Source organism: Diadema setosum, chromosome 5, assembly GCF_964275005.1.
Source record: "Diadema setosum chromosome 5, eeDiaSeto1, whole genome shotgun sequence".
In the NCBI taxonomy this organism is placed as follows: domain Eukaryota; kingdom Metazoa; phylum Echinodermata; class Echinoidea; order Diadematoida; family Diadematidae; genus Diadema; species Diadema setosum.
In genome coordinates this window covers 43,338,724-43,363,204 of record NC_092689.1, presented here as the reverse complement: position 1 = coordinate 43,363,204, position 24,481 = coordinate 43,338,724, and the positions used below count along the sequence as shown (strand labels likewise).

Below are 24,481 nucleotides of genomic sequence, written 5' to 3'. Positions count from 1 at the left end.
TCTATCTATCTATCTATCTATCTATTTTCTTTCTTTCTTTCTTTCTATCTGACTGGCTGTCTGTCTGTCTATCTGTCTGTATTAACCTTTCTCTGTCTGCCTCCATTTTATTGCCCAAGCATGCTTCCATGAAATTGATGTAAAGAACTTGTCAAGCAGCTTTTAGGTTGCCCTGAGTGTAGATCTTTGACTGAAAGTCTTGGGAACCAGCCGTGGTTGGCGTCACAGAGCTGTGCTTGATCACTCATCCATGTCCTGACTCAGCAAAGGCATGTAGACATAGCTACTTTCCCTTGGAAAAATGGAACAGATTGATAAATAGGTCTAGATAGATGGGAAAATGTAGAAGTGTACTGAAGTTATGCTTTGTAATAATAATATGCTTGGCAGGCATTATTTGGTTTTATCCGTGTCCAATATATGATGCTTCCCACAGTTGTAAAAGTATCCAACTGAAAACAGTTTGCAAGACAACGAATATTTCTCACCAAGTCAATGCAGCATGAAACAGGGTTCAAAGTGGGGTTTTTGTTGTTGTTGTTGTTGTAAGATTTTCAGTTTAATGAAGCAGTCATCAATATTATTCAAACTTCTGTGTGATTTGTGGGTTCCCACGGTGCACCACCCTCTTTATCAGACATTTGTGTAAGTTTTTAATCAGCAAGTATACATAGTTCTAAAGTTTGATGTACATACATGTACATACTGTATTTTTTTGTTCTTCCTCCGTATCTGTTGGCTGCGTGCCATTCCATGTAACACAGCCTCGAGCTGTACAGATAAAGGTTTATCTTTCGCTCAGTAGCAGTTTAAGGCAAAATCATTTTCGCTCACCAATTGGCACTTTTTATTACCTGTCTTCATATGATTTATTAACTTTCGATGAAGCGATAGATGCATACCCAACTTTGCCGAAATGGTGTGGCGAATAAAACAATTTCGCTTTCAGCACACACCTATAAATTTAAAAAAAAATCGCTCTGATTTCAAACCCTTTGAAGTTTATTCTACTTAAATGATACTGTGGTCCTGCCACATAACATATTACATCTTCAGCCTGTCGGAAAACTTTTGCTCCAATATTTTTACAAGGAAAAAGGAAATGCAGTGGCCAAGACAAGGTACAGGTGAACTTGGCTCAGACTGTCAGACAATTTTTGTATTCTTGCTTTGAAAGTTTGACTCTCTTTATTGATTTATTATGTCTGAAAAAGAAAAGACTTTTTAGACTGGCTGGTCTGTGGGTAAGTCTACTTTTTTCGGGGCGTCAGACAGGAATGTGAACAGGAATTTCCTGATGTGTTCAAAATTATCAGGACATTTGGCCTAGAACTTGGGGCCAAGAGGTTATGAGTGATAGTAGATAGGCCCTACCAGTTCATTGTATTGCGATTTATTCTTTGTATTGCGATTTATTCTTTGCATTTTTTTTTTCAAGTGATGAAAAGTTAGCAGGCTTGCCTCTTCAGAGAGAAAAACTGTTTTTACCTACACTGCACTTACACAATATTGGTTTAAAGCATTCCTATGCTATAGATTTGTACATTTCAAATTTTTCAAAATCATTAAATCTGATGAGATAGACGGATATGGAAATTGATATTTTTGTAATTTCTTGATTCCATTTTCGTTGCCGTAATACCACGGTAATACAGCAGTAATTCACTTGGTACTCTTCTCATTCACAAAATATCATGGTATTTCTGGTAAACCGTGTGCATGTGCATAATTTCTACAGAGAGAAGACAGGAAGTGGGCCAAGTCATGTGAAAAATGCACTGCTGTGAGATCGATGGTATTTCATGATGCAATTCACACTCAAATCTTGCACGCACACACTGTGCGAAGCTTGAATTACCATCCTAAATACCGCGGTATTTCGCAAAGTATTTCGTGGTGTATTTTCATTCACATTGCGAAGTACTGCGCGAAATACAGCAGTATTTCACCGTAAATGTTAATGCACTTCGTGAGTGACAATAAGAGGAAAGGTTTTTTAAAAGCAGGAAGACAATGAGATAACAAAACCCTTCCTTGTAGAAAGGCAAGCAGGAATCATGATTCATATTGAAAAAAAAAAAAAAATTGATTGGATCTTCCACCACTTAAATCATCACCAGCAATAATCAAACATTGACTGTCTATCAACCTTGGTTTATGTTTTTCAGAAATGATTTAAATTGTGTGGAATTCCTTATTACAGTGTGTCTTTTGCTAATAATAGCCAAACTTTTTGTTTTGAAAAACAGAATGACCCTCAGCTGAAATTCAGTAAAATGTCAACCCTGACTGTGCCTTTCCCCATTAACTAGTGTGAGCAGGCACATTTCAAACATGCGTGCCATGCATGACCATTATCTGAGAAAATTAAAGTTGTATTTCTTCAGAAAAGGATGTTTGTGAAGTTGGAAAGCAGAAGCATAGTATGGTCACTGTTATTTAAGCAAACATGTGGTAGAATGAAGTTTGTCTACTGCTTCAAGAAGTGAAAGTTCATGATGTAGGCCTACCACAACATAAGATCCCTGACCACTAATGTAATATATTCAATTGATGGTTACAGAGACTCGTGATTTTACAGTAACAGTTTTTAGCACGAGCTTTCATGTGACATACTGTACCTGTTTCTGTAAAACAAGTTCTCTCAAAGATATACTGTAGTATGAATATATGTGCCTGAAAAGGCAAGTACAGTACTTATGAAAAGAATATTCCCATGCAGAGTTAGAGAAATTTTGATTGCCAAGCTCATGCCAATAAGAGCAAACTCTGGAGCGAAATTTGGCTGTCCCTTCACAAGTGATACATTTCTGTGAAAGGTGACAAACTATTATATAGCAATGAATATCTAGTGAAAACAGTTTTCGCGTGAGATCTTGACTGGACATACATGTAGTACAATTTCTTGGGAAAAAAATTTCTTGTTAAACAGGACTCACAAATTCTGAGAATACATCATCTCTTTGGAAGAAGTAGTTTTATTCAGTTTCTACCTGGACATAAAAGTGCTTTATAATTCAGCACTCAAACTTCACTTTTGGGCTTGTTGCCAATCTACAGTCAAATCCTTTGGAGCTGACCTGACTCTTTCATGTCTTGGGACCTGTGTGAAAAGGCCACCTCTACATGTAATCAATGTACTACATGATTATACCTCCCTGTTTCCACTGGATATGTTCTTCTAAAGCTGTCTCTATAGGAGTGAGAATGAGGTTGTTATTGTTGTTTTTGCAGACAGAAGTACATTATTTTTTGAAATGTAAGAGGAGAAACATATGGAATCATATATAAAAGGGAGAATCAATATATATATATATTTTTTTTTTTGAGGTGAATATGGGCGGGATAGGTAGTGAAGTCTGTAAACCCACCATCCTGCTCCCCAACCCCAACCCCTCCACCCCCCTCCCCCCCAAAAAAAAGAAGAGAATTAGAGAAGATATCATAGAGATATGATCCTATGAACCGGGAGAAATGAGATAATCAGTATTTTAATGGTCAATGACTCACTGTCAGATGGGAAGACAATGAAGATCTTGTTTTGTTCAGCTGTGCTGAGGAGTACACGTAGATCATTGAAAACATTTTAAAGCAGAAATCCACTCCAATGTTCAAGTTGACTTTATAAAGTGACTCAAGTAAGATCTAATTTGTGGAATGGTGGGAGTTTTAGTAGATTTGAATATAGAATTACAACATTTTAGAATTTCATGTTCTCATAAGACTGATGTTGGCTGAAACCACATGTGTGCAATTTATGTGAGGCAAGGATATTGTCACCTTAGAAGTCTCCTATTGGTCTTTATTTTGATAAGTAGCCAGAGATCAGGTTTTTGATTGATAGATGAGAACCTGCAAGCTTGCCCTGTGGAAGTCGTGAAGTAAATTCTATGGGATTTTGATATATTTCTCATGATATTTATTTATAAAGATTTGTGTGGAGGACATTGGATCACTTGTGAAGCTATTACATCAACACCTCATCAAATTTGTACAGGATCCTATAGATCATAGTATATATCAATAAAAGTTGATACACGTATTTCAAACTCTATATCTGATTTTAATGAAATGTTTACCACTTTTGTTTATGGTATTGACTTTGTTCATTGAGGTTTATTTCATCGTGGTATGGAATGTTACTTTAAGTCACCAGAGTTCTTAGTTTCACCACCCATGACAGAAATGTAATGACCTACTCCATCAATAAGCCCACACATTCATTGTTGCCCAACACATCATTGCGTAGGAGGTTTCTGTTCCATTTCTCCAAACAGGGAAATGCCCAGTGTAAGGCTTGAAGGACCCTTCGCCTTTCAGTTCCAGAGGTTTCATGTCTCAACATTATCATGAAATAATAAAGTACATAGTTCCACGCAGTGAGTATAGAAACACTGTGAAAGCAAAGGCTCTTTCATGTTTGTAGACTTGGTACTTATACTGCTACGTAGCTCCACCTCCTTTTCGCTTTTCCTCACCCACCTGTGAGTGAATTATTTTCCACTGGCAAAATACACTTTCTGTGATATGGAAGATTTGACAAATATTAAGAAACATAAATTTTGTAAATGATGAGGGCAGAGTATGGGGTAGGGGTAGGGGTAGAGAATGGGGGTAAGCAGTGAGACAAAGGATTGCATAAAGATTGGGACAGAGGGAAGGGTAACAGATGGAAACTGAGAATGGTTTAAGGGTGGGGGAGAGAATAGGAGTAGAGGATGGGGGTAAAGAATGGGAGCAAGGATAAGGTAAGGATGAAATAAGGATGGGGGCAAGTACATGTATATTGGGATAAGGATGGGGGCAGAGGATGTTGGCAGAAGATGGGGGTAGAGGTAGACTTGGGTAAGGATGGGGGCAAGAATTGAAGCAGAGGGTGGGGTAGGGCCATAGGGATAGAGGTAGGGGGCAAGGATGGGACGGGGGTAGGAAGAGGATGGGGATAAAAATGGGAATCAGATAGGATGTGGATGGGGTAAGGATAAAGATAGAAGCAGAGGTTGAGGTAAATGCCAATGGGTTAAGGATAAGGTAAAGATAGAAGCAGTAGAAGGTTGAGGTAAATGCCAGGAGGGGTTATCAGCATCACAAACATAGTTTACCGGGTAATATTGGTAGATTTTATGACACTGATCTAAACTGCACTATTTGCCTCTTGAGGTAATTGCCTTGGCTGTCCAAGTTTTACCCTGATTCCATGAGTTATCCTCTTTCTCCCTAATGATATAGAACTAAATGTGTATGTGTCAATGTTAATTGTAAAAGTGATTGTCATTAGTCCCTACTTGTAAATCATTATGTGGAATCATATGAAAAATATGCCTGTCGAATGATAAGAATTTATAGGTATCACATAGTTACTTTTTATTCACCATGTTAAGAACTTTCCCTTAACCTGAAAAAGTTCTTAAGAAAAAGAAAGAAGTCTTGACAAGAAGATATCCATAATCCAGTCAAAGGCGATGAAGAAAGCTTGAATTGACAAGTCACGTGCCTGGACAGATTTTATTTTTAAACCTGTTAGCCAAGAAAATTAACTCATATTATTTCATATTTTTTCTACTTGGGCTTTGTTTCTGCTTCAGGGGAATTTAGCATGATGTTTCTCTCTATCTTGCCGACATAGTTTTATTTGTATACAGTACATGTGACTGGTGAAAAGCGAAAGTCACGTTGCACGTCTCAGGTTGCAACATGACACAAACAACTCTGGTAATTTTTACACTTGTCCTTGATTTTGGTATGCATTTCTTGTATTCCTGCTTGAGAAGGAGACTCGCCCACGTCATCTGTAGAGGGAATTTTTGTAATATTTATCTTTCAAAGTTTTACCAAAAAGAGAGGGAAAGAGATAAAAGATTAGTTTCAGATAAACAACAGGAAATTGTCCACACTGTGAAATGGGGAAACAGCTTCAATGTTGGGGATTCCCCCAGTGTTGGTAGTCAAAAGTGACAGAGTCTGTATCTATATACCATTGTGTGGATAGGTGGGTGGTGGAGGGGAACTTTACTGGGGTGCATTATGGGTTGGATTGAGAAAGGTGAAAAAAGGAATATGTATCTTTGAGGATATGTTTGGTTGTGATTGAAAATGATGATGCTCGCATATAGCTGCAGTATAGATTATGTGATGAAAAGAAATTGAGCTGCAACAAATATCACATTTCTTTCATTTAAAGAGTCCTAACTTTAAAGGGTGTGTAAAGTTCTGGTCGAGGTGAGGATTTAGCTTTTAATGTTTTGCGAGATATTCAGAAACCACTGTATGAGATGTCAAAGAGCATGCAGTTCTAAGGGGTATCAAAAGTTTATTCGATGAAAATCGGTTTTGAAATGGCTGAGATATCCAAAAACAAGGTGAAACAAAGAGATCCTAATAAAGTTGTGGCATGTCGCCTTTTATTATTAGCACTTTTTGGGATATCTCGGCCATTTGAAAACCAATTTTCATCAAATAAACGTTGAATCCTTCTTAAAATTACATGCTCTTTCATATTTCATAAGAGGCTTTTCATTATCTCACTTAGGAATGTTCAAAACATGAATCCCCACCTCAACCAGTACTGTACAGTCCCTTTAAACAGGATCCAGAGCTGCGTTGTGCAAAACACTTGGGAATGAGCAAACATCCTGTTAAATTCCCATCACCATAAGACCTTTGTCTCTCTAGAGAAGGAAAAAATTATTGCCTAATTCAGAATGATCCATTGAAGAGTAATCTCTCTCTTTCCTTGTCTGCTGCATTACTTCATGAACACAGAACAGAGTGACCTGGGATGCAATGTCCGGGTTTGTAACTGTAGGACAATTCATTATGCTTTCACACTTACATGTACGGAGAACTTGTTACTAAGTATGTTGAGAAAAATATTTCCTGCTAATTGGGTCTTTCTCTTTCTTTTCTTTCTGAAGTCAAACTTGAGCCATCTTTCTCTGAAACATGTTTCTCATGTCAGGTTTGACCAATCATGGCCCAGGAGGTGTTATAGCATTGAATTTTGCTCAATATTGGTTCTCACTTGTACTCAGAAACGTTTTACCTCTTTTTGTATAGCTTTAGACATTATTTTGGGGAGGGGGGCTGATATGCCCTTTACTTCATGTCTACTATGGAGTGTGCTCACAATTGCACATTGTGAGCATATACTGTATAGGCCCTATGCCTTACATTTCGTGGTGTTTTATTGTGGAAAATTAGGCAAGTCAAGTGACATTCACAAAAATGAACAATCACAGAAAATCATTACCATCCATTACACAAATACCCCATATATGTCTTCTCCAAGATGGAAAGTCGTTAAATTCTTTCTTGGTAAGGAATAAAACTTAGGCTTATTCATCACCTTGCTTCTTGATCTCAAATTCACACACTTGCATAATCATCTTACAAGTCTTTGATTCATGGAATGTTGTACGTGCAAAATATATGGCATATAATTTTAGTATGCAGAGACTTCAATGTTGAGTAACAAGCCACAGTGTTTTTAGCTCACCTGAGCCAAAGGCTCAAGTGAGCTATTGCGATCGCCCTTCGTCCGGCGTGCGTCGTGCGTCGTACGTCGTCTGTCGCGCGTCGTGCGTCATCCGTCGTGCGTAAACTTTTTAGATTTTCATCTTCTTCTTGAAAACCCCAAGACCGATTTTCATCAAACTTGGCAGGTAGCATCCCTAGGGGGTTAGGAACTCAATTTGTTAAAATGGGCACCATGCCCCACCCAGGGCCCCCAGGGGGGCCCAAACCCCCAAAATTAAGGAATCTGTAAAAATCTTCTTCTAGAACCAGAAGTGATAGAGCTAAGTTAAAACTATGAGTTAGTACATTGATGACTGTAGTTTCAAGTTTGTTCATGGCAGAATCAGGGGTCCCAGGGGACAGGGGTGGGGACGGGTGGTCCTAATAGGGCCTAAATTGTACATTTTCATCTTCTTCTTGAGAACCCCATGACCCATTTTCACCAAACTTGGCAGGTAGCATCCCTAGGGGGTTAGGATCTCAATTTATCAAAATGGGCACCATGCCCCTCCCAGAGGGCCCCAGGGGGGCTGCAATCCCCCCAAATTAAGGAATCTTAAAAAAAATTGGGCCCTTATTGTACATTTTCATCTTCTACTTGAGAATGCCTGGTCAAATTGTAGTAGAGCTGTGAATAATTTAGATTAGTAACTGTGTGAAAGGTGAACTTGCGATACTCAGGTGAGCGCTAGACCCGCGGGTCTCTTGTTACTTCATGGAAAGTCAATTGCCATTAGTGATGCGTCAGACTCATTTCTATCTGAACATGATTAGAAATGTGCTTCAGAGATGTTCCTCAAACAAGTTCTTTTGTAAATGTGAAACCCCTCAACGTTGTCTTTCACTCAAACAGGATCTTCTCCGCTTTGTCAGATGACACCTCGGTGCTCACATGGCACAGATCACTCTGGAGTATGCGTCTCGGATTTCTACCATGTGACGCGATTCTTATCCTGACGTACTCCCGAAACGGCTCTATTTGTGTCATACCACTTCAAGTGTTTTCCTTTCGAGTTCAAGTGTTTCTATAATTGCCCAGCAGAAGAATGTGTGCAACATGATCTGAAAATAATGTCTATGTCACATGTGTGATATAGGTGTATATTATTTATTCATACAAGTGCAAACATATAACTGTATGGAGAGAGAGAGAGAGATCTGGTTGGTGACGATTGACCCAATAAGAACACTGTAAAGTAAACAAGGGCACTATGATGTAATGGTCATATGGTGTACGTACATACAGCATGACATGTGTAACCTTATTTCCAGGCACTTGTATATCATACATTGTATGTTATAGATTGCATACCTGTCTGAGCATACTTAAATGCTATCCTAGGGGTTGATTGATGTCTTGCTTCAATTAATTCAAATCATTTGATTCAGTCGAACTCAGTGCAATCAATTTATTATCCAATTTAAAGAAATTATCCGTTGTACATACTTTTTCAATTTGCTTTACATACAGAATCACATAAAAACAGACATTTGTTGATGAAAACTTTATAGATTATCGCAGAAAAACAAAGCAGTACATTTTTCTGTGGGTATGATTTTGTGCATACAAGTGTACATCACATATCACATGATCACAAATGAATATTAACGCATTCAAGTTTTGATTTCACATTACCATGAATCTATTAATAAAATTTTGCATCAATTACCAAAATGTGCTTCATCAACATCGAAAGTGAGTGCATACATTGTTTCATATTCTTATCTCAGCATTATCAGTGTGCTCTTTATTAGCAATGCTCTCAAGTAGATTGTTTATCACACCCACCTCCCTGTCATAACTGAAACTCAGATGTAGGAGAAGAAGTTTGTCAGCTGAAAGATATGGAGAGGGAAAAGAAGATGGAAGATAAAGAGGAGAGAAGAAGAAGATGATGAAGAATTAGGATAAGAAGAGGAGGAGGGGGGAGAGAAGAGGTGGAGAAGAGGAGGGGAGGAGGAGGAGGAGGTTCTGGAGGTGTTGGTACTGGTGCTGTTGGAAAATTTGAAGGATTGGTGAATATCTACTTTTAGTGTCATTCCTTGTTTCCACTGTGTTCCCTCTTACTGTCAAGTACCACCTGTTTTTGTGCTCATCCCCATCCCTGATCTCTCCTTTACTGTATCTTATCCAGCTCATTTCTTCTTTTTGCAATTATTCCCAGCATGATTGAATGTAACCCAAATGCCCAAAGTGGCATTCGTCAACGTGCTCAAGAATTTGTTGTGTTTCGTGTCAACATCTTTTGTGTTATTTCTTTCTAGCAGTCATCTTTCTTCTGTTGACATTGTATTCAGTTCTAGCATGTCCCCCATAATTATTAAAATTCCCCCTTTTTTCCCTATAACAAACACCCACTCGCAACACTCCACTCTAAACAAACAGTATTGTTTTCATTCTGACCCTTATTTCATTCTCTTGCTGCTGTGACCATGTAAATCCTTAATTATGCATACACAAGTGCTAAGTATCCTCATCTATAGCACTAAAAATAGCAACATGATAATTTCCTGGTGGTTTATAGTTTAGTGACCAAAAATAATTGCATGGGGGAAGTAGTTTTGTGACGTCTCGCAGTCAGAAGCGGAAGTGTAGAGTCGGAAGTGGGAGGCTCGTAGAAATATCTGGGGCTCTGATAGGTTATTCTTATTCATCTGGTTTTGATGGCCTGCTAGTATCACTGATCGCTACGTCAGAAATATTGACTTCACACTCTGGTGCGAGAGTTAGTATTGGCTGCCTGCCACGCTGAACATCACGTAGATTGGTTTTCGAAATTGAAAGCAGTCACTTGGAGGTGATCAGATGACATGCATAGTATTCTTAATGGACGTTAACCATTTTGCAACACTCCAGGATATATAAAGGTCTTGCGAAAGATACATTGAGACATTGTTTGTGAACGGCTTTGAGCGGGACGGAGAAACGGAACTTGTGAGCTCGGCAGACTGGTTTTGAAAATATCAAGATAAGAGAAACCAGGACTTTTTTTGGAAGCTGTGTCTTATTCTTATTGTCTTGTGAACATACACTCATTAAACATGAAGGAATTGGCTGCCATGAGCCGCGAGCACAAGATGCGGGGATTACTCATCCAACAGAGCAAGGTATGTTTGTGGTCCGGTCTCTGTTCTCTCTCATTACTTGGTCAAATCGCAATCAGTGTGGTCACTTTCAAACACCATGTCCTTCCGTGACATCAAGGTATGCCTCAAGATTCAGGAGTGTGCAAGCAAGCTGCATGAAGTTCTTCTATGGTCATGTTTTTATCAAAGATTATTCTAGTGGCTGTACATCACCATAGGTGTTGAGGCACACAGGTTAATTTTGTGTTGTCGCTGTGGCTCAGGGCCCAAATCGTGGCACTTTCAAGCCCTATAAATATTCTAATCAACCACAGGTGTTGGAGAATTAAATTTTCAAGGTCAGTGAGATTAATATTAATAGTAATAGCTGGTTGCCCTCTCCTGTATGGTCAACAACCATGTGCACGCACACGTGTGTGAACCATTTCCAGCATCAGAACTCTATTGGCATAGAGAGCAAAGAACCTTGGTCCATTGTTATATATTCAGCTGCACTGCTGGTCTTCTCTATACCCTATTAATAAAGTACAGAGTCTGCCATGGCTTGATTGACTTTCTATTTTCTCTGCATAGCCATCAATATCCTGTCCTTTGCTGATTTAATTGTCGTACCATGCTTTGGCTGCTAGATTTGGTGCCAGTATTGTACGCTGATAATTGCTGATCCAGGTTTGGTGTTGATATATCGGTAATCAACCACAGCTTTGAGTTGGAATCCTTTTCGCTTTCCAAACTGACATATCATACAATGTGGGGCATGGGTCGTAGTAAGGGAAAATGTCAGCTTTGTGGTCTTGAGTAGAGCTCAAGGGAGTTTAGGAAAAATGAAAAGTTGACCGATAGCCGAGATCTTATAGTGTCATGATGTCATAATGGAAGTGCTTAATGACTCTTGTGTTTATTTGTGAAGTGTAGTAATTGTGGTTTGTTGAGATCCTGATAATAGTGATGAGCAATACCTAGGTCTCTCGGGTCAGGAACTGAACCCAATATATGACTTCCACCATATTTAGGGCATATGAAACTTGAGATGACCGATTCCTGAAAACAAAGCATTTCAGTTTTCCTATTTTCTTCTTTCTTGTTGTAGGCCTATGTCTCTCACACTCATTGTTTGGCTAACCTAATGGCATATGGATTTGTTAGTGTGAGGTTCACCTGTGAAGTTCCTGTTTGTTAGAATCACAAATGTTCATCCAGACAATTGACAAAGGATTGTGTGGTGCCATTGTCTCAGATTTTGAAGTTCATAGAAGCATATATTCCTCTTGATCTGTTATCACAATGAATACACAAACAGTAGAGTAATATTGTGCAATTCAAGTCTTTGTTTCAGTGCCCCATTCTTTTTTTTTTTTCTAAACTATGACTAATCTTGGGCATTGAAGTACTTATGATGCCCTCCTCGCAAAAAGTCTCAAAACCATTTTTTTTTTCTTTTAGACATTTTTTTTACTAAAGAGCAGAGTACACTTATAATATATCTCCTCCTTTTTCTTTTCTTCTCTCTCTTTTCTTTTCTTTTTTTTTTTTGCATGAGCCAACTTTTCACTTTTGAGCCAACCATGGTAGCAAAGAAATGCATCTTCAGTTCCCCCCCCCCCCCTGTAATTTCTGAAGTCTGTCCACAACTAGCTAGCAGCATCCTTGTATGTCTCCAAAACAACCATCTCCCACTTGGACCATCATCTCCTGGCATCCCTCATCAAGATGGCTCAGTGCCTGCACTGGTTTCCAAGACAACCAACTTGAGAGGAAGGTCAGGGGAGGTCAAGAATGTGGGTGAATTCCTCCTGTCAAGACATTTCTGGAATGTGTTGATTCAGTCTCCCTCCAAATCTGCATTTGACCCCTTCTCTTCTGGGCCTGGATTATGTTGTAAATCTTGAGGTTGTAAAAACAACTCCCTATTTGTTTGAGTCAGATCAGCCTTTCGCAGCCTTGACTTTTATCGTACATGTATCCATCGCTTCTGCTTAACAATGTAATCAATCATGCGTGTCTGCAAACACCAGACTGCATTTACAAAATCATGTTCAAGTAGGAAAAATTTCTGTATGGCCTGTCAACAAAAGGGTCACAGATGTTTGTTGAATTTTCTGCAAAATTTGGTGGAAAACCACAGAGAAACACACAACTTGCAAGAAATTTGTCAGTGAGCTCAGACGTGGGTTTGCGGATGCTGACAGATTTGATCGGGTGCTCGTGGGGAGTAGCGGCTGGTTGGAGGTTTTTTAGGCTGGTAGTGTGCTGACTGCTGCTTTGTGATGAAGGATACCACTGGTACACCATTTCAGAGGCCTTGTTCTTCTCATGGCATGGCACAGCTCTCTGCGTTGATTGTCCCCAAAATCAACCGTCGATTAGTAAGTCTAGGATTAACCGTTTTTCAACTTACAATTCATCTGTTTTTATACGTTCAGCACTTTCATTGATATGTCCCTATTGCTTTTTATCTCCTCTCCAGGCGTTGGTCTACCAAGATGGCATCCTGGTGTCTGGTACGCTGGAGGCCTTTGTACAACACCTTGTTCCTACGGCAACGTACTATCCTGATGTGAGTAGTAGAAGATTATTCTTATCCATCTCAAGTCTGAGACCACAAGACAAATTTGCTGCAGCAGCAACAGCCAGAAAAGAAAGAAAGAAAAAATGTCAAAATGAAATCAGGGATTGAGTAACATTTTGATACAAATGTTTTCCCCTATATTTTGATGGAAATCAAGTCAGGCCTACCAGCTTATTTCAATAAATGCATATATTATTCTTTTATATAGATATATACATGTATAAAAAAAAAGAAAAGAAAATGGGGAAGACTTTGCACAGTGATGTGACTACATTACTGTAGCTGTGATCAGTCATGGCTATGGCATGCTGCATCCATGGAGTATGTGTGTTTTTATTTTTTGTTTTTCTCAGTCGAGTTGCGTTTCTATTTTGAGGCCTTCGTGGTGCATTATTGGTGCAGCCAAGCAAGACTATGGTGTCCAACCTCCGTTAATTGTGTCGTTGGTTGGACCTGAGCAAGCGTGTATGGTTAGGGAGGGACCTCATAACAAACAACCAATAGAGCGGACAACAACAAATATGTTTGCTATTAAAGTGGTTGTTCAAAGAGATGTATAGGATTATTGACGCTGTCAAGTAATAATGATGTTGGTCAAATTATTAGGGCCTATAGTCTTTAGTAGTGACATAGATGTCAGATATTTTATTGTCACACTTGTTACCTGGCCACCCATTCAAAATATCCAGACCTGGAATAATGCTGCAGGAGTCAGTCTTTATACTACAGCTTGGGGTAGCTCAAGATACCCAAAACTGAATCTATGGACTGATTATGGTGTTACCGCAAACCTAGCTTCCTCTTTTGCATCACCATGCAAACTTTCAAACAACACAGGACTGATTATATATCAGACCTAGAAATAAATACTATTCAAAACTACCTGTGAAAATTGGATCAAAATAGGACATAAAATATTTATTCCTACAAAACTGGTATTAATTGTTTGGCCTGTCAGCCTCTGTGTATGACATCATAAGTTTGCCCTGTGTAGGATCAGAAGGTGAGGGTGGGGGTAGGACTTCTGCCCTCAGTCATTCATCAAAGCTAAACTGGCAGATGTGGCAAGCACTCCTGGACTTGTGCGGCCATTGTGCCTCCTTTCATCCTCCCCACAATACACCCTCCACCGTCTGTCTGTGTTGGGCCACGCGTGTCTCGCTCGGGCACCTGCCTTACCGCTCTGTCCTGAATGTGTGATTAATATCAAGAGATTGAGAAATGAAACTGACTGATAGGGGAAATATGTGCATGGAGAGGACTGCTGTGAGCCTGCCTCCAGAACAACAAGTGTAGATCACAAGGTTTGGTTGATTATAATCATCATTTATCCTTCTCAGTTCTTTGATGATGTGGAGAGATACCCATACTTGAAAGTGTCTGTTTGGCCTTTACAGCCAACTGTATGATTGTGATCTTGTCAAGCTTGGTATTTGATTTGATTCAAGACACTGTGATGATGTCACTGCCCACTTCCCTGGGGAATCCCTGAGGGGTTCCTGCCATGTAATCAGCCCCTCCCCCCCCCCCCCAAACCTTTTTCACTTTCCCTTTTCCAGTTCCGATCACTATCTTAGTTCAAGGCATCACACAGTGGCTTATTTCACATCTGGTTCAGACTTCTTCAGAACTTCCCGTGACACAAGAGCTTGGCATTTACAGGGACATACACTTCCTTATGTGGCATATAGGGCCCTAGTATTTCCAATTTGCAGAAGGATTCTACAAAATGTTAGTGGGAAAAGAAAGTGATAGACTTTATCTTTCAATTCTTTTAATCCTTCATTCTTCACACTGGCCAAATGTAAAGCTGTTTCCATTGCTGTTCCAATCAGTTCCAATGTGAACTAACCTGCCCTGAAAATAATTCTGTGAAAGTTGTGCACAGTAGCAAGTTACTGGGTTTGTCCAGAGCGGAAGAAGACGTTGCGGCTCAGTTTCACATCCGGAAATTTAGCCTTCAATCATAGTCCCAGTGTGGTTTAATTCAGTGTTACCACAATCAACGTCACAGGGGCTACTTGGGCCAGAAGGAAGGTGCATATTACTGGCTTAGGTTTCTATGGAAATGGTGTTTGTTTCAGTCTAAACTTGCTCAGAAGGACAGTGTGGTGGAGAGTGAGGAATATTGATACACGCTCTGTATGTGCATGACATGATACTTCATGCATGCTTGAACACTGAGTGAAACTAGAAAACAGGAGTTTCAACGTGGGAAGCACACACGTTTCTGTGAATGAGGACAGAGCAAACACAGCATCAAGTTCTGATTCCCATCATCTTTTTGTCCTTAGATTTTCTTATTTTTTTTTATGCCACATGTGGGGAGATATTGTTGGCTGCATCAGAGTAAATGACCTTTGCGAGCACACAAAAACATGTGTCATAAGTTCCAAATTTATTCTTCAATCCCACCTGGTGTTATTCTCAAGATTTCTTGTGAGTTCAATAGTGATAGCTTTCTACACTGATCAACAGGAATAATTCCTCTCACGTAATGGATACACTAATGCAAATTTGATCATGATTGTCAAATCTGCTTTTTTCCTGTGACATTTGTGCTGCCAGTAAGTGTTGAATACATTTCCTCATGGCATATGTGTATGTATTACACCTGTACATTTTTGGATATTTGTGCTCTTGGAGATACGTGTATTACTACGGAAACAATCTATTTCCCAAAGAGACTTTGCAGCCCTTTGAATGTAGAACACAAAAAGTTATGTGTAAACAGACGCCCACATATAGCTTCATTTTTTTTTTTCTGTGATTGCTGTTGTGCAGTGTGGTGTTTTTCAGCCTGTAGGCTCCCTATGCGCTTGAGGCGTAGCATTGAAAGTCATAATGTGTGACAGCTAGGCATTTAATAGGGAACATTATGTATATATGACGATGAGTAATGTTTTGTTACTTCTTCCCTCCGAATCTCTCTTGTGTTGAACAGAGGACGTACCTGTTTGCCTTCCTTCTTACATCGCGGCTTTTCATCAAGCCACATCAGCTCCTGAATGACGTATGCCAGGTAAGAAGTAACACCCAAACTCACCGCTTTCCCCATTCCACCCCCCGCCCCCATCCCTCTGAGAAAGAAGGAGGAAAAAAAACACCATTAATGACTGAATTACTACCACCGGATTCTCTGTAGGCATCCACATCCACTCGTCAATGAGTTGCCATGGTTGTCACAGATGGGTATCCTGATCATTAAACAGCAGAGGAAACTTTTTGGTTTGATTTCCGTGACTTCCACTTCATGTAACAATATCAACAACAACAGCCAAAAAGATAAACTGATTGCCAAGTGCGCATCTAGAGACATAGAAGATTCCTTTTCCTACCTAAGTTGGAGTGTGTTTTGCATGGAAACAAATCAAGTCAGTAGGCCATCAAATGCCCAACTATCGCTGATGAAAGAAGCATGAGTTTTGCTTTTATTTGTCCCACATACATGTAGCATCATAATTTTGAAGAAGATTTCAGGCAGAAAGTGGCATGTAGATAAATTACTACAAGATAGTTGTTTTTGCGAGATAGCAGCAGTGGTTTGGCGTCACAGCCATTGCTTCCTTCCTTCTTGCTTACTCTTCCATATCCAAGAGGCCGACAATGTCAATATTTGTGTGGGATTGACAAGCAGTTGTGGTTTCATTTCAACCGAACTGTGGTGATGTTTTTCTGCTTTTCTTAACTGATGCATGCAGTTTTACGTATATTATTGTTTGCACAAAAGGATATGGTGCTATTGTTTCCATGGACACATTTGACATCACAGATTCTGTTTTCCAGTACTATAAATTGGTGCTGTTTTCTCAGTTAGCAATCATTTGAGCATATCTTTCTAGATAGGCAATCATTAAACTGTTGGTACATTATCCGTTGTTCAACCTATGGTAAGTTTCTATGGAAATGGAACTGATTTTACCATTTCTGGGATTTTTCTTAAAAGGATGTCATCATTGGTATGAGAGTGACACAAAATATCCTATCACATGTGCTATATTTGTCTGTGTGATCCAAGGTAGGGGCTGTCTTTGAGACAATTTGACCAGTGTTCGATAAAACAGACACTATTCCACCTGAAGCGTAATGTGTGTGACCAGATCTGGATGAATGAATACAGCAGCAGTGTGGATTGCAAAGTCACATGTCTCATTGTTTATCGTCCATGCTTACTTCTCCATTGCAGGTATGCATCAGACAACAGAGGCTAACATCCAAGGACTTTGACCAAGAGGCTATCAGAAAGTTTGGTCCAAATCTTATGCAACTCCTCAGGTAAGTTCCTAGCAGCTATATGCAGAGTATTTTCCATTCATTCAATGCTAAATGAGTTGTGTTTACAAGTCCAGTAATTGATTCTGTATGGAGCTAATCTGGCTTTAGTGCCATGCTGTGGACTGACTACTTCCTTTGTGAAATACCACTATCTCTTTGAAGTTTCCCCCGAATTGCGTTCTGATAAAAGTGATATTCCCCTCATTATGTCTGTAAATTCCATGTCTGCAATGCCACATTTTGGGAAAATATTGAGGATAAAAGTTGATTTATTCAGACTCTCCAGCAATTTTTATCAGTATAAAGCTGTCATACAGTCAACCGGCAGCATAGTTGCACAATTCTTCCTGTGGACTGATGAAGACCTCCAACCAGTTTATATCATTTCCCCTTGGGTGTTTTTTTTTTTTTTTTTTGTCTCTGTTTAGTCTGTCCTTCATGTGTCCGACAGGGCCCAACCTTGCAGCGCCATGTGACCTTATTTGTAGGAAACCAGTGATAGGAATGGGAGTTGGATATAAAGGTCATCATTTTTCTGTTTGTTCTTTTTGATACATTTTGTTGATGTATAGAAATTTGTAATTCTTAAAAAAAAAAGAATGTTTAAAAAAAAAATGTGGGATGTGACTTTCAAACCTGGTCTGTTGTTGTTTGTGCACAGACAACACTTTTGTATCAGCACTAAATAGATGTCTCCTGCCAACTTATCTAGGTCAGTTAGTAGAACAAGAGCTGTAGAACAAGACACAATGGCGCCAGTTTCTCTCTTTCTTCCTGTGTGTGATGAGCCTGAATTGTTCCTGCTCTAAATGATTCTAATTTACTTTTTGCTTTGATTACGATGCTTTATTGAGTACACAAAAACAGAATCTCAAAGTTTATATGACTTTCTTTTCAGTGAGTGGACAGAGACCTTCCCCTACGACTTCAGGGACGAGCGCATGATGAGACACCTGAAGGACATCACCCAGAAGTGCATCGCCATTGACCCCACCCTCCGGAAGAGTGCAGGACAGCTCATGCAGGGGTTAATCAGAAGGGTGAGTTTTGGGGAGGGGTGTGTGTGTCTGGGGATCATTTTGGCGCAGGTGGGGGTACAGGTAGTTGTCATGTTTGGCAGCTAATGAATAATTACTGTCAGGTGCCTGCTGTAGATAAGTGGGGTTATCATAGACTTCCCTTGCATCGTAGTGCCTACTTATTGCCATGTTGTGTATGGTTCTTCATAAGTTAATTTAGGGTAATAATTGATGGTAAGAGTGAGATGTAATGTGAGATTCAAGGAAATTTTATAAAAGTTAATGAAGATAACAAAAATGTCTTTTGCAAAGGATAGCCTGACTGTAAGAATCATGTAGTTCAGGTATTTAGGTCTTTTGAAATATGATGACACAATTTCTACATGTAAAGGAAACCAATGCAAGCTTCTTCACGATTTTGTTTTTTTCCTTTCATCATTGCATCTCTCTCTAGCTTGCCACATTGGAGAAGTACGAGGATGTCTTGGCACGGGTGAGCACAGCAGCAGCGGAGCGCATGCACGCCTTGAGAGCGAACCCTGCCTCCTTTCAGATGAACGTCATGGACGTCTGTCCCCATCCTCATGTGTTAGCACAGCAACTCACCCACATAGAACTGGTAAGACACAAGCTCTCAAATATGGCACAATTCATTCACTCTCTTATTTGCATACTTTTATTCCTACTACTTGTTTTCCAGTATCACTCTATTTGTCACTCTTTGTCTCTTTCTCCCTTCTTCTTCTGCCCTGTTTTGCTCAGAAAGACAAGTTGTAGAGTAATTAAGCAAGTTAAAGAGAAACAGATGATTTCAAATTAATGACATGAAAATCTTTGCTAGGTAATCAAATGAATAGTTTAAGTAGTTGTTTTCATGCAAGCATACATGTATATCCTGTAGCATCTATTTTGTGTGGTCTAGGACAGAAGAAAAAAAGAACTTTTGAAGTTTTCGATTACTTGTCCAATGTATTATGCAGGCAATGCCACTTATAAAGTTGTGTATTATCATGCATTTGATTTATTTGCATTCTGCTGTGTTTAGTTTATAATATTTCTTTTATGCCTTGAGTGACATGAATACATTGGTTTTCACTTACAGGAGAGGTTAACGAATATTGGGCCAGAGGAGTTTGTGCAATCCTTCATTAAGCAAGGCGACTCAGACAGTACGGTGAGTGTTGATTTCTGTGGCAATGCCTTTATCTCAAACACTTTCACTTTAATAAGACCCGTGAAAAGAGGACTGTTTGTTGTTTGATTCAGTGTTGGTGTCATTTTTCTGTTGTAGGTGCATAAATATTTGTCTTGTCTTTGTTTTGCAAAATTGTGCATTATAGGTGCTAGTAATTAGAACATTAAAAATGTGTTAGTGCACAAAATCTCCAAAAAATATGCCTGGAAAAAAAACATCTCCCATCAGTATAACTATCATCAGTCATATGCATACATAGCTGTGTATGGTTATTCCATTCATTTATGCAAGATTTTACACCGAGAATCATAAAGGTCCCCATTGCAATTGTATCATTCCTTAGCCATTGCTAATTTTGAATGTATTTGGCTCTTTTGATCAGCAGCTGAAGTTCCAGGATCTGAAGCGGACCAAGAACCTCGAGGCCTACGTGGAGTGGTTCAACCGGCTCAGCTTCCTTGTCGCCACCGAAGTCTGCATGCACATCAAGAAGAAGCACAGGGCGCGCCTCATCGAGTACTTCACCGACGTCGCCAGGGAGTGCTTCAACATTGGCAACTTCAACTCACTCATGGCAATCATGTGTGAGTGAACTTTCTCCTCAGTGTGCACTTTGTTTTTTTTTTTTCTCTTTGTCTGCCTCTCTTCCTTCCAGTCTGTCTGTCTGTCTGTCTGTCCGTATGTCTGTTTTCTTGTCAATGTGCCCCACATACATTACTAGAGTTTGGATGCGTCAGTGTAGTAGCTGTCTATAGTTTTGCCCCAGGTGTTAAAGTTTTACCATTTATCATTAAAGTCATTGCCTGCTTTTTGACCCACTGTGTACGAGCTGTAGTAACATTGTATAAAACCCAAGAGAAAAGAAAAACAAGGCCTTAACCCGTTGAGGACAGACTGATTTTCCTATAACATGCATTTCCCAGAGACACCTGCCCAAGTATTCTCGGGACTCATCTCAACAGGTTAAACATGTGTTAATGGGCTAGCAATTGTATATAGGAGAGCTAATTTGCCAAGCTGACAAGTCTGATTGCATTTATTATTGTAATCTGTTAATCTGATAAATTCTCCTGTTTCCATTTCCAACAGCCGGCCTGAACATGAGTCCTGTGGCAAGATTGAAGAAGACATGGAACAAGATCAACACAGACAAGTTCGTTGTCTTAGAGGTAAGGGCACAAGACTTAGTAGATGGTATTAAATCAACATCGTATAATGCATCAATGAGTCTTTGATATTTTTTTTACCTCAGTGTGCAGGAATTATATTCCGACGAGTATCTATCCCAAATGTTCAGTGCTTGCTACAAAATAATGAAATTCTGCTTAGTGGTATTTTAAAGTTCTCAATTTTGCTTGCTTAATTTCTCAAGCTGGTATTCAAAAATCATGATGAAGAGATACAAGTATGAAGTGGCAATCGAAAAAATTCAGTAAAAGGTGTTGGTGTTTAATGATTTATCTCCACTTTTGAGATGTCAAAGAGATGTCGGTTCTTTACTAAATTTCGTGGGCTCATTTGTGGATTTCTCTCTCCTCAGCACCAAATGGATCCCACCCAGAACTTTGCCACGTATCGCCAGTCTCTGAAGGCAGCGATGCAGCGGGCGCTGAGTGCTCAGGAGGGCGCCTGCGACAAGATCGTCATCCCCTTCTTCAGTCTCCTGGTCAAGGACCTCTACTTCCTCAATGAAGGCTGCTCCAACAAGCTGCCCAATGGGTACCTCAACTTCCAGGTGAGTGATTGGCGAGCCTCAGACTAGTTTCTCCGCTATTACAAGTATCTCCCATGCTTAAAAAGATCTATGAACATGATTATTTTGTTTCCACATTTCTTAACTGAAGGTAGCAATAACTTTGGCAGTTCTGCAAACGTTTGCACTGTGTTTGGTAGTAGTGATAGTGTAAGTGAATAAACTATTAATCTTCAAGTGTAATCAAAGTCATATCAGAATGGCAGTTCTATTTCAGGAAATCATTGCCATGGCATTCATGCTGCTTTGATTTGAGAAGAAATGAAAGAGAATTGTTGAACCTTACACATGCTTAGAGAGCTTGAATATTTGTCAACAAAAGCATCCATATTAATGTTAAAGCTGTGCATATGAGACTGTTCTAATGGTAGATTTCATATGATTGATGCTTGTGATAGAAATTCTGGCAGCTGGCGAAGCAGGTGACAGAGTTCATGACGTGGAGGTCGGTGGAATGCCCCTACCCCAGGGACCGCCAGGCCCTCAACTACCTTCTCACTGCTCCAGTATTCTCAGAGAATTGTAAGTTAAGAACAAGGGATTATTTCTCTTCTTTTTTTTTAGTTTGTTTTTATCAGTTTCACTTGGCCATCAACTCATGTACCTTTTTGATCATTTGAGTTCTTGATAATGTAATGATTTCATGTCTCTTATACTGTGTTCAATATTTGTTTTATAGAAGTTAATACTTGAATGTACACATTTTTATGAAAGTCTTCAAAAAGCCGGAGTAGAGACATGTGAAAACTTCCTCATTGCATAGTTTTCATTGCATAGTTTTTTGCATTATCCTTTCCATGAGCTTTATGGGTTTTTTATTCTATCTACATCCAGTAATATATTCATGTTTTTCTTTGTCTGCAGCTCTAAATCTTGCCTCTTACGAAAGTGAAAGTCCGGAGACAGACTTTGAGAAAGAACAGTACAAGTCACTCAAGTGAGTATGAAACAGGATTGCATATAATAGTGCTTACATACATATAGCTGTTTTTTCTTTGTAGCAAACAAAAAACTTTGTGTAAGAGAAAATAGCTTGATAAGTTTCATGAGCATTTTGTGCTCGCATCATAGAATTTGTGTCTCAATTGCTTTCGTCTCTTTGTCCTCACTGTTCATGAAAGCATGTATATAGTGCAGCTTGTTCAAAGCATCTAATCTAAGATTTCAATGAGTCAGTTGATTGCACTTTTAGACAAGGTTACTTTGCATTTATTTATAGTACTATGATGTTCAATGAATATGATCTGTCTGTTATATTCTGGAAGGAATAAACATTCTCATGCAGCCTATGAATGTGTAGAAGTACTAGATGGGTAGAAACCAGAAATGTGACAGATTTGGAAGATCCGTCTGTTCATTATGTTTGTTTTTTTCTCTTTCTGTAGATTGCAGTGCACATCAACAACGCCAAAGTAAAGACTGGATCCTGTTAGGATACAGGAACTGCTGCAGCACATTCATGATTCATGGTCTGGAGGCGACAAGTGTTTTCCACGAACCTTTGATTGTGCAGAAGCAATCCACAATGGAAGTGATGTGCAGAGAAATGACTCAAACTGCCGTCATCATATTTCGTGATGATCGAGGACACTGATGTTTCCAGAAAAAGAAAAAGAAAAAAAACTTTGTTGAGCTGCCTAGCGGAACTCTCTTCTTTCATGTGAGACGCGCAGTCGAGGGAGCTTCAGTCCGCATGCAGTGATGCTTCTCACCAAAGTGTATTCATGGAGCTTCAGAACCGTAGCATGCAGCAGCAATGGATGTGAATAGCCTGCCCCCAGTTGACGGTGCGCCCAGTGGACTCGTGCGATTTTGTGAGGAGCCCTTTGCCAGCACTCTGAGCTGCAAGAAGCACTGCCGACTGCAGAGGCCAGCTAGCATTCACTGTACTCAATAAACTCTCAAATCCTTTTTGCTGTGCATGTCACTATTTGTGTCCTGTCTGATGACGTGGAAAGCGTGTTATTGTCGGAAAAAATGCATTCTTTCCTTACATTGATTACATTGTTCATGAATTCCTTCACTGCCCATATGTTTTTGGTATCACTCCTTCCTGTTGCCCATTTATTACTTACAGCTGCCCTGTCTCATGATTTTTTTTCAACTAAAGCAGACATGATTTATATCCTGTCATAGTTTTTAAATGTGAATCACTTTGTAACATTCCTCAGTGACATACTTACACTCTGAACAAAAATTAGATCTCCCAATAAGTCATGAAGTAAAAAAGAGAAGTAGATTCACATAGGGAAATTATCAATGAGCAGTATTTCAGCAGTAATGTTTTCATTCCTACAAATCATAATTTTCATAGTCTCATATGAATGTTGAAATGTAAAGGGAAAAAAGCAAAACAGATTTAACTAAATTTCATAGATCAACCTTTCAACTTATCCTGTTTAATAGCGAGTGGGATTCTCATGAAACCAAACTGCATAAAGCGAGGGGGGAAAAAAGTCATGTTCATAGTATCCAAGAAGTCCTTCAACAGGAGATGATAACATGTGGTAAAGCACACTCCTGGGATTTCTAGAAACGTTCCATAAACAAACAAAACCCAACCAGTTGCAGACCTTCATATTCTCACTAATTTATTGCAACAACAAATGATGTCCTTGCTTTACCATGGAACACCCTGAACACTTTCCTTTTTAATATGGGTGTACAAAACTTTGATCACATGGATGGTCGTTAGAATGTAACCTCCCAAGTTATGTGGAGTAAGTTCATCTTTCACTTTCTTGCCTCTTCACCTTGTCAGGAATAACTCTTTTTTTTTTTAATCTATTTAGCTTTTAAAAGTACGGTTACCTTATTTATTTTCTGTTTCGTTTTTTAGCAATGTGGGAAAAAAAAAGAGTGTGACTTGAATGAAAGGCAATCATAATGAATAGGTCAAATATTGATACTATGTTTTTACCCACAATTTTTTTTCCTCCCATCTGGAAGTAATTTTTCCTCGTATTGTGCTTATGGTGGCACTGACCTGTGACCCTGAAATGTGTTGTGTATAAAGTTCTTGTGTAGGTGATGAAATCGGCATAAGTTGATAGCTTGTGGGCATTTCA

General features: G+C 39.3%; 1 protein-coding gene across 1 annotated transcript in view; it reads left to right on the top strand.

Moving 5' to 3' along the window:
* The window catches only part of LOC140228730 (ras-GEF domain-containing family member 1B-like), a 38,994-nt gene extending 15,040 nt beyond the window's left edge, over nucleotides 1-23,954 (top strand). The window contains exons 2-13 of the mRNA XM_072309012.1: nucleotides 13,070-13,159; nucleotides 16,116-16,193; nucleotides 17,358-17,446; nucleotides 18,345-18,486; nucleotides 18,920-19,084; nucleotides 19,568-19,639; nucleotides 20,046-20,244; nucleotides 20,750-20,829; nucleotides 21,201-21,395; nucleotides 21,812-21,935; nucleotides 22,278-22,350; nucleotides 22,799-23,954. Coding sequence (XP_072165113.1) covers nucleotides 13,070-13,159; nucleotides 16,116-16,193; nucleotides 17,358-17,446; nucleotides 18,345-18,486; nucleotides 18,920-19,084; nucleotides 19,568-19,639; nucleotides 20,046-20,244; nucleotides 20,750-20,829; nucleotides 21,201-21,395; nucleotides 21,812-21,935; nucleotides 22,278-22,350; nucleotides 22,799-22,829 — 1,338 coding nt within the window. The 3' untranslated portion in view covers nucleotides 22,830-23,954. The remainder of the gene's footprint in view (nucleotides 1-13,069; nucleotides 13,160-16,115; nucleotides 16,194-17,357; nucleotides 17,447-18,344; nucleotides 18,487-18,919; nucleotides 19,085-19,567; nucleotides 19,640-20,045; nucleotides 20,245-20,749; nucleotides 20,830-21,200; nucleotides 21,396-21,811; nucleotides 21,936-22,277; nucleotides 22,351-22,798) is intronic.
* The last annotated feature ends 527 nt before the right edge of the window (nucleotides 23,955-24,481 follow it).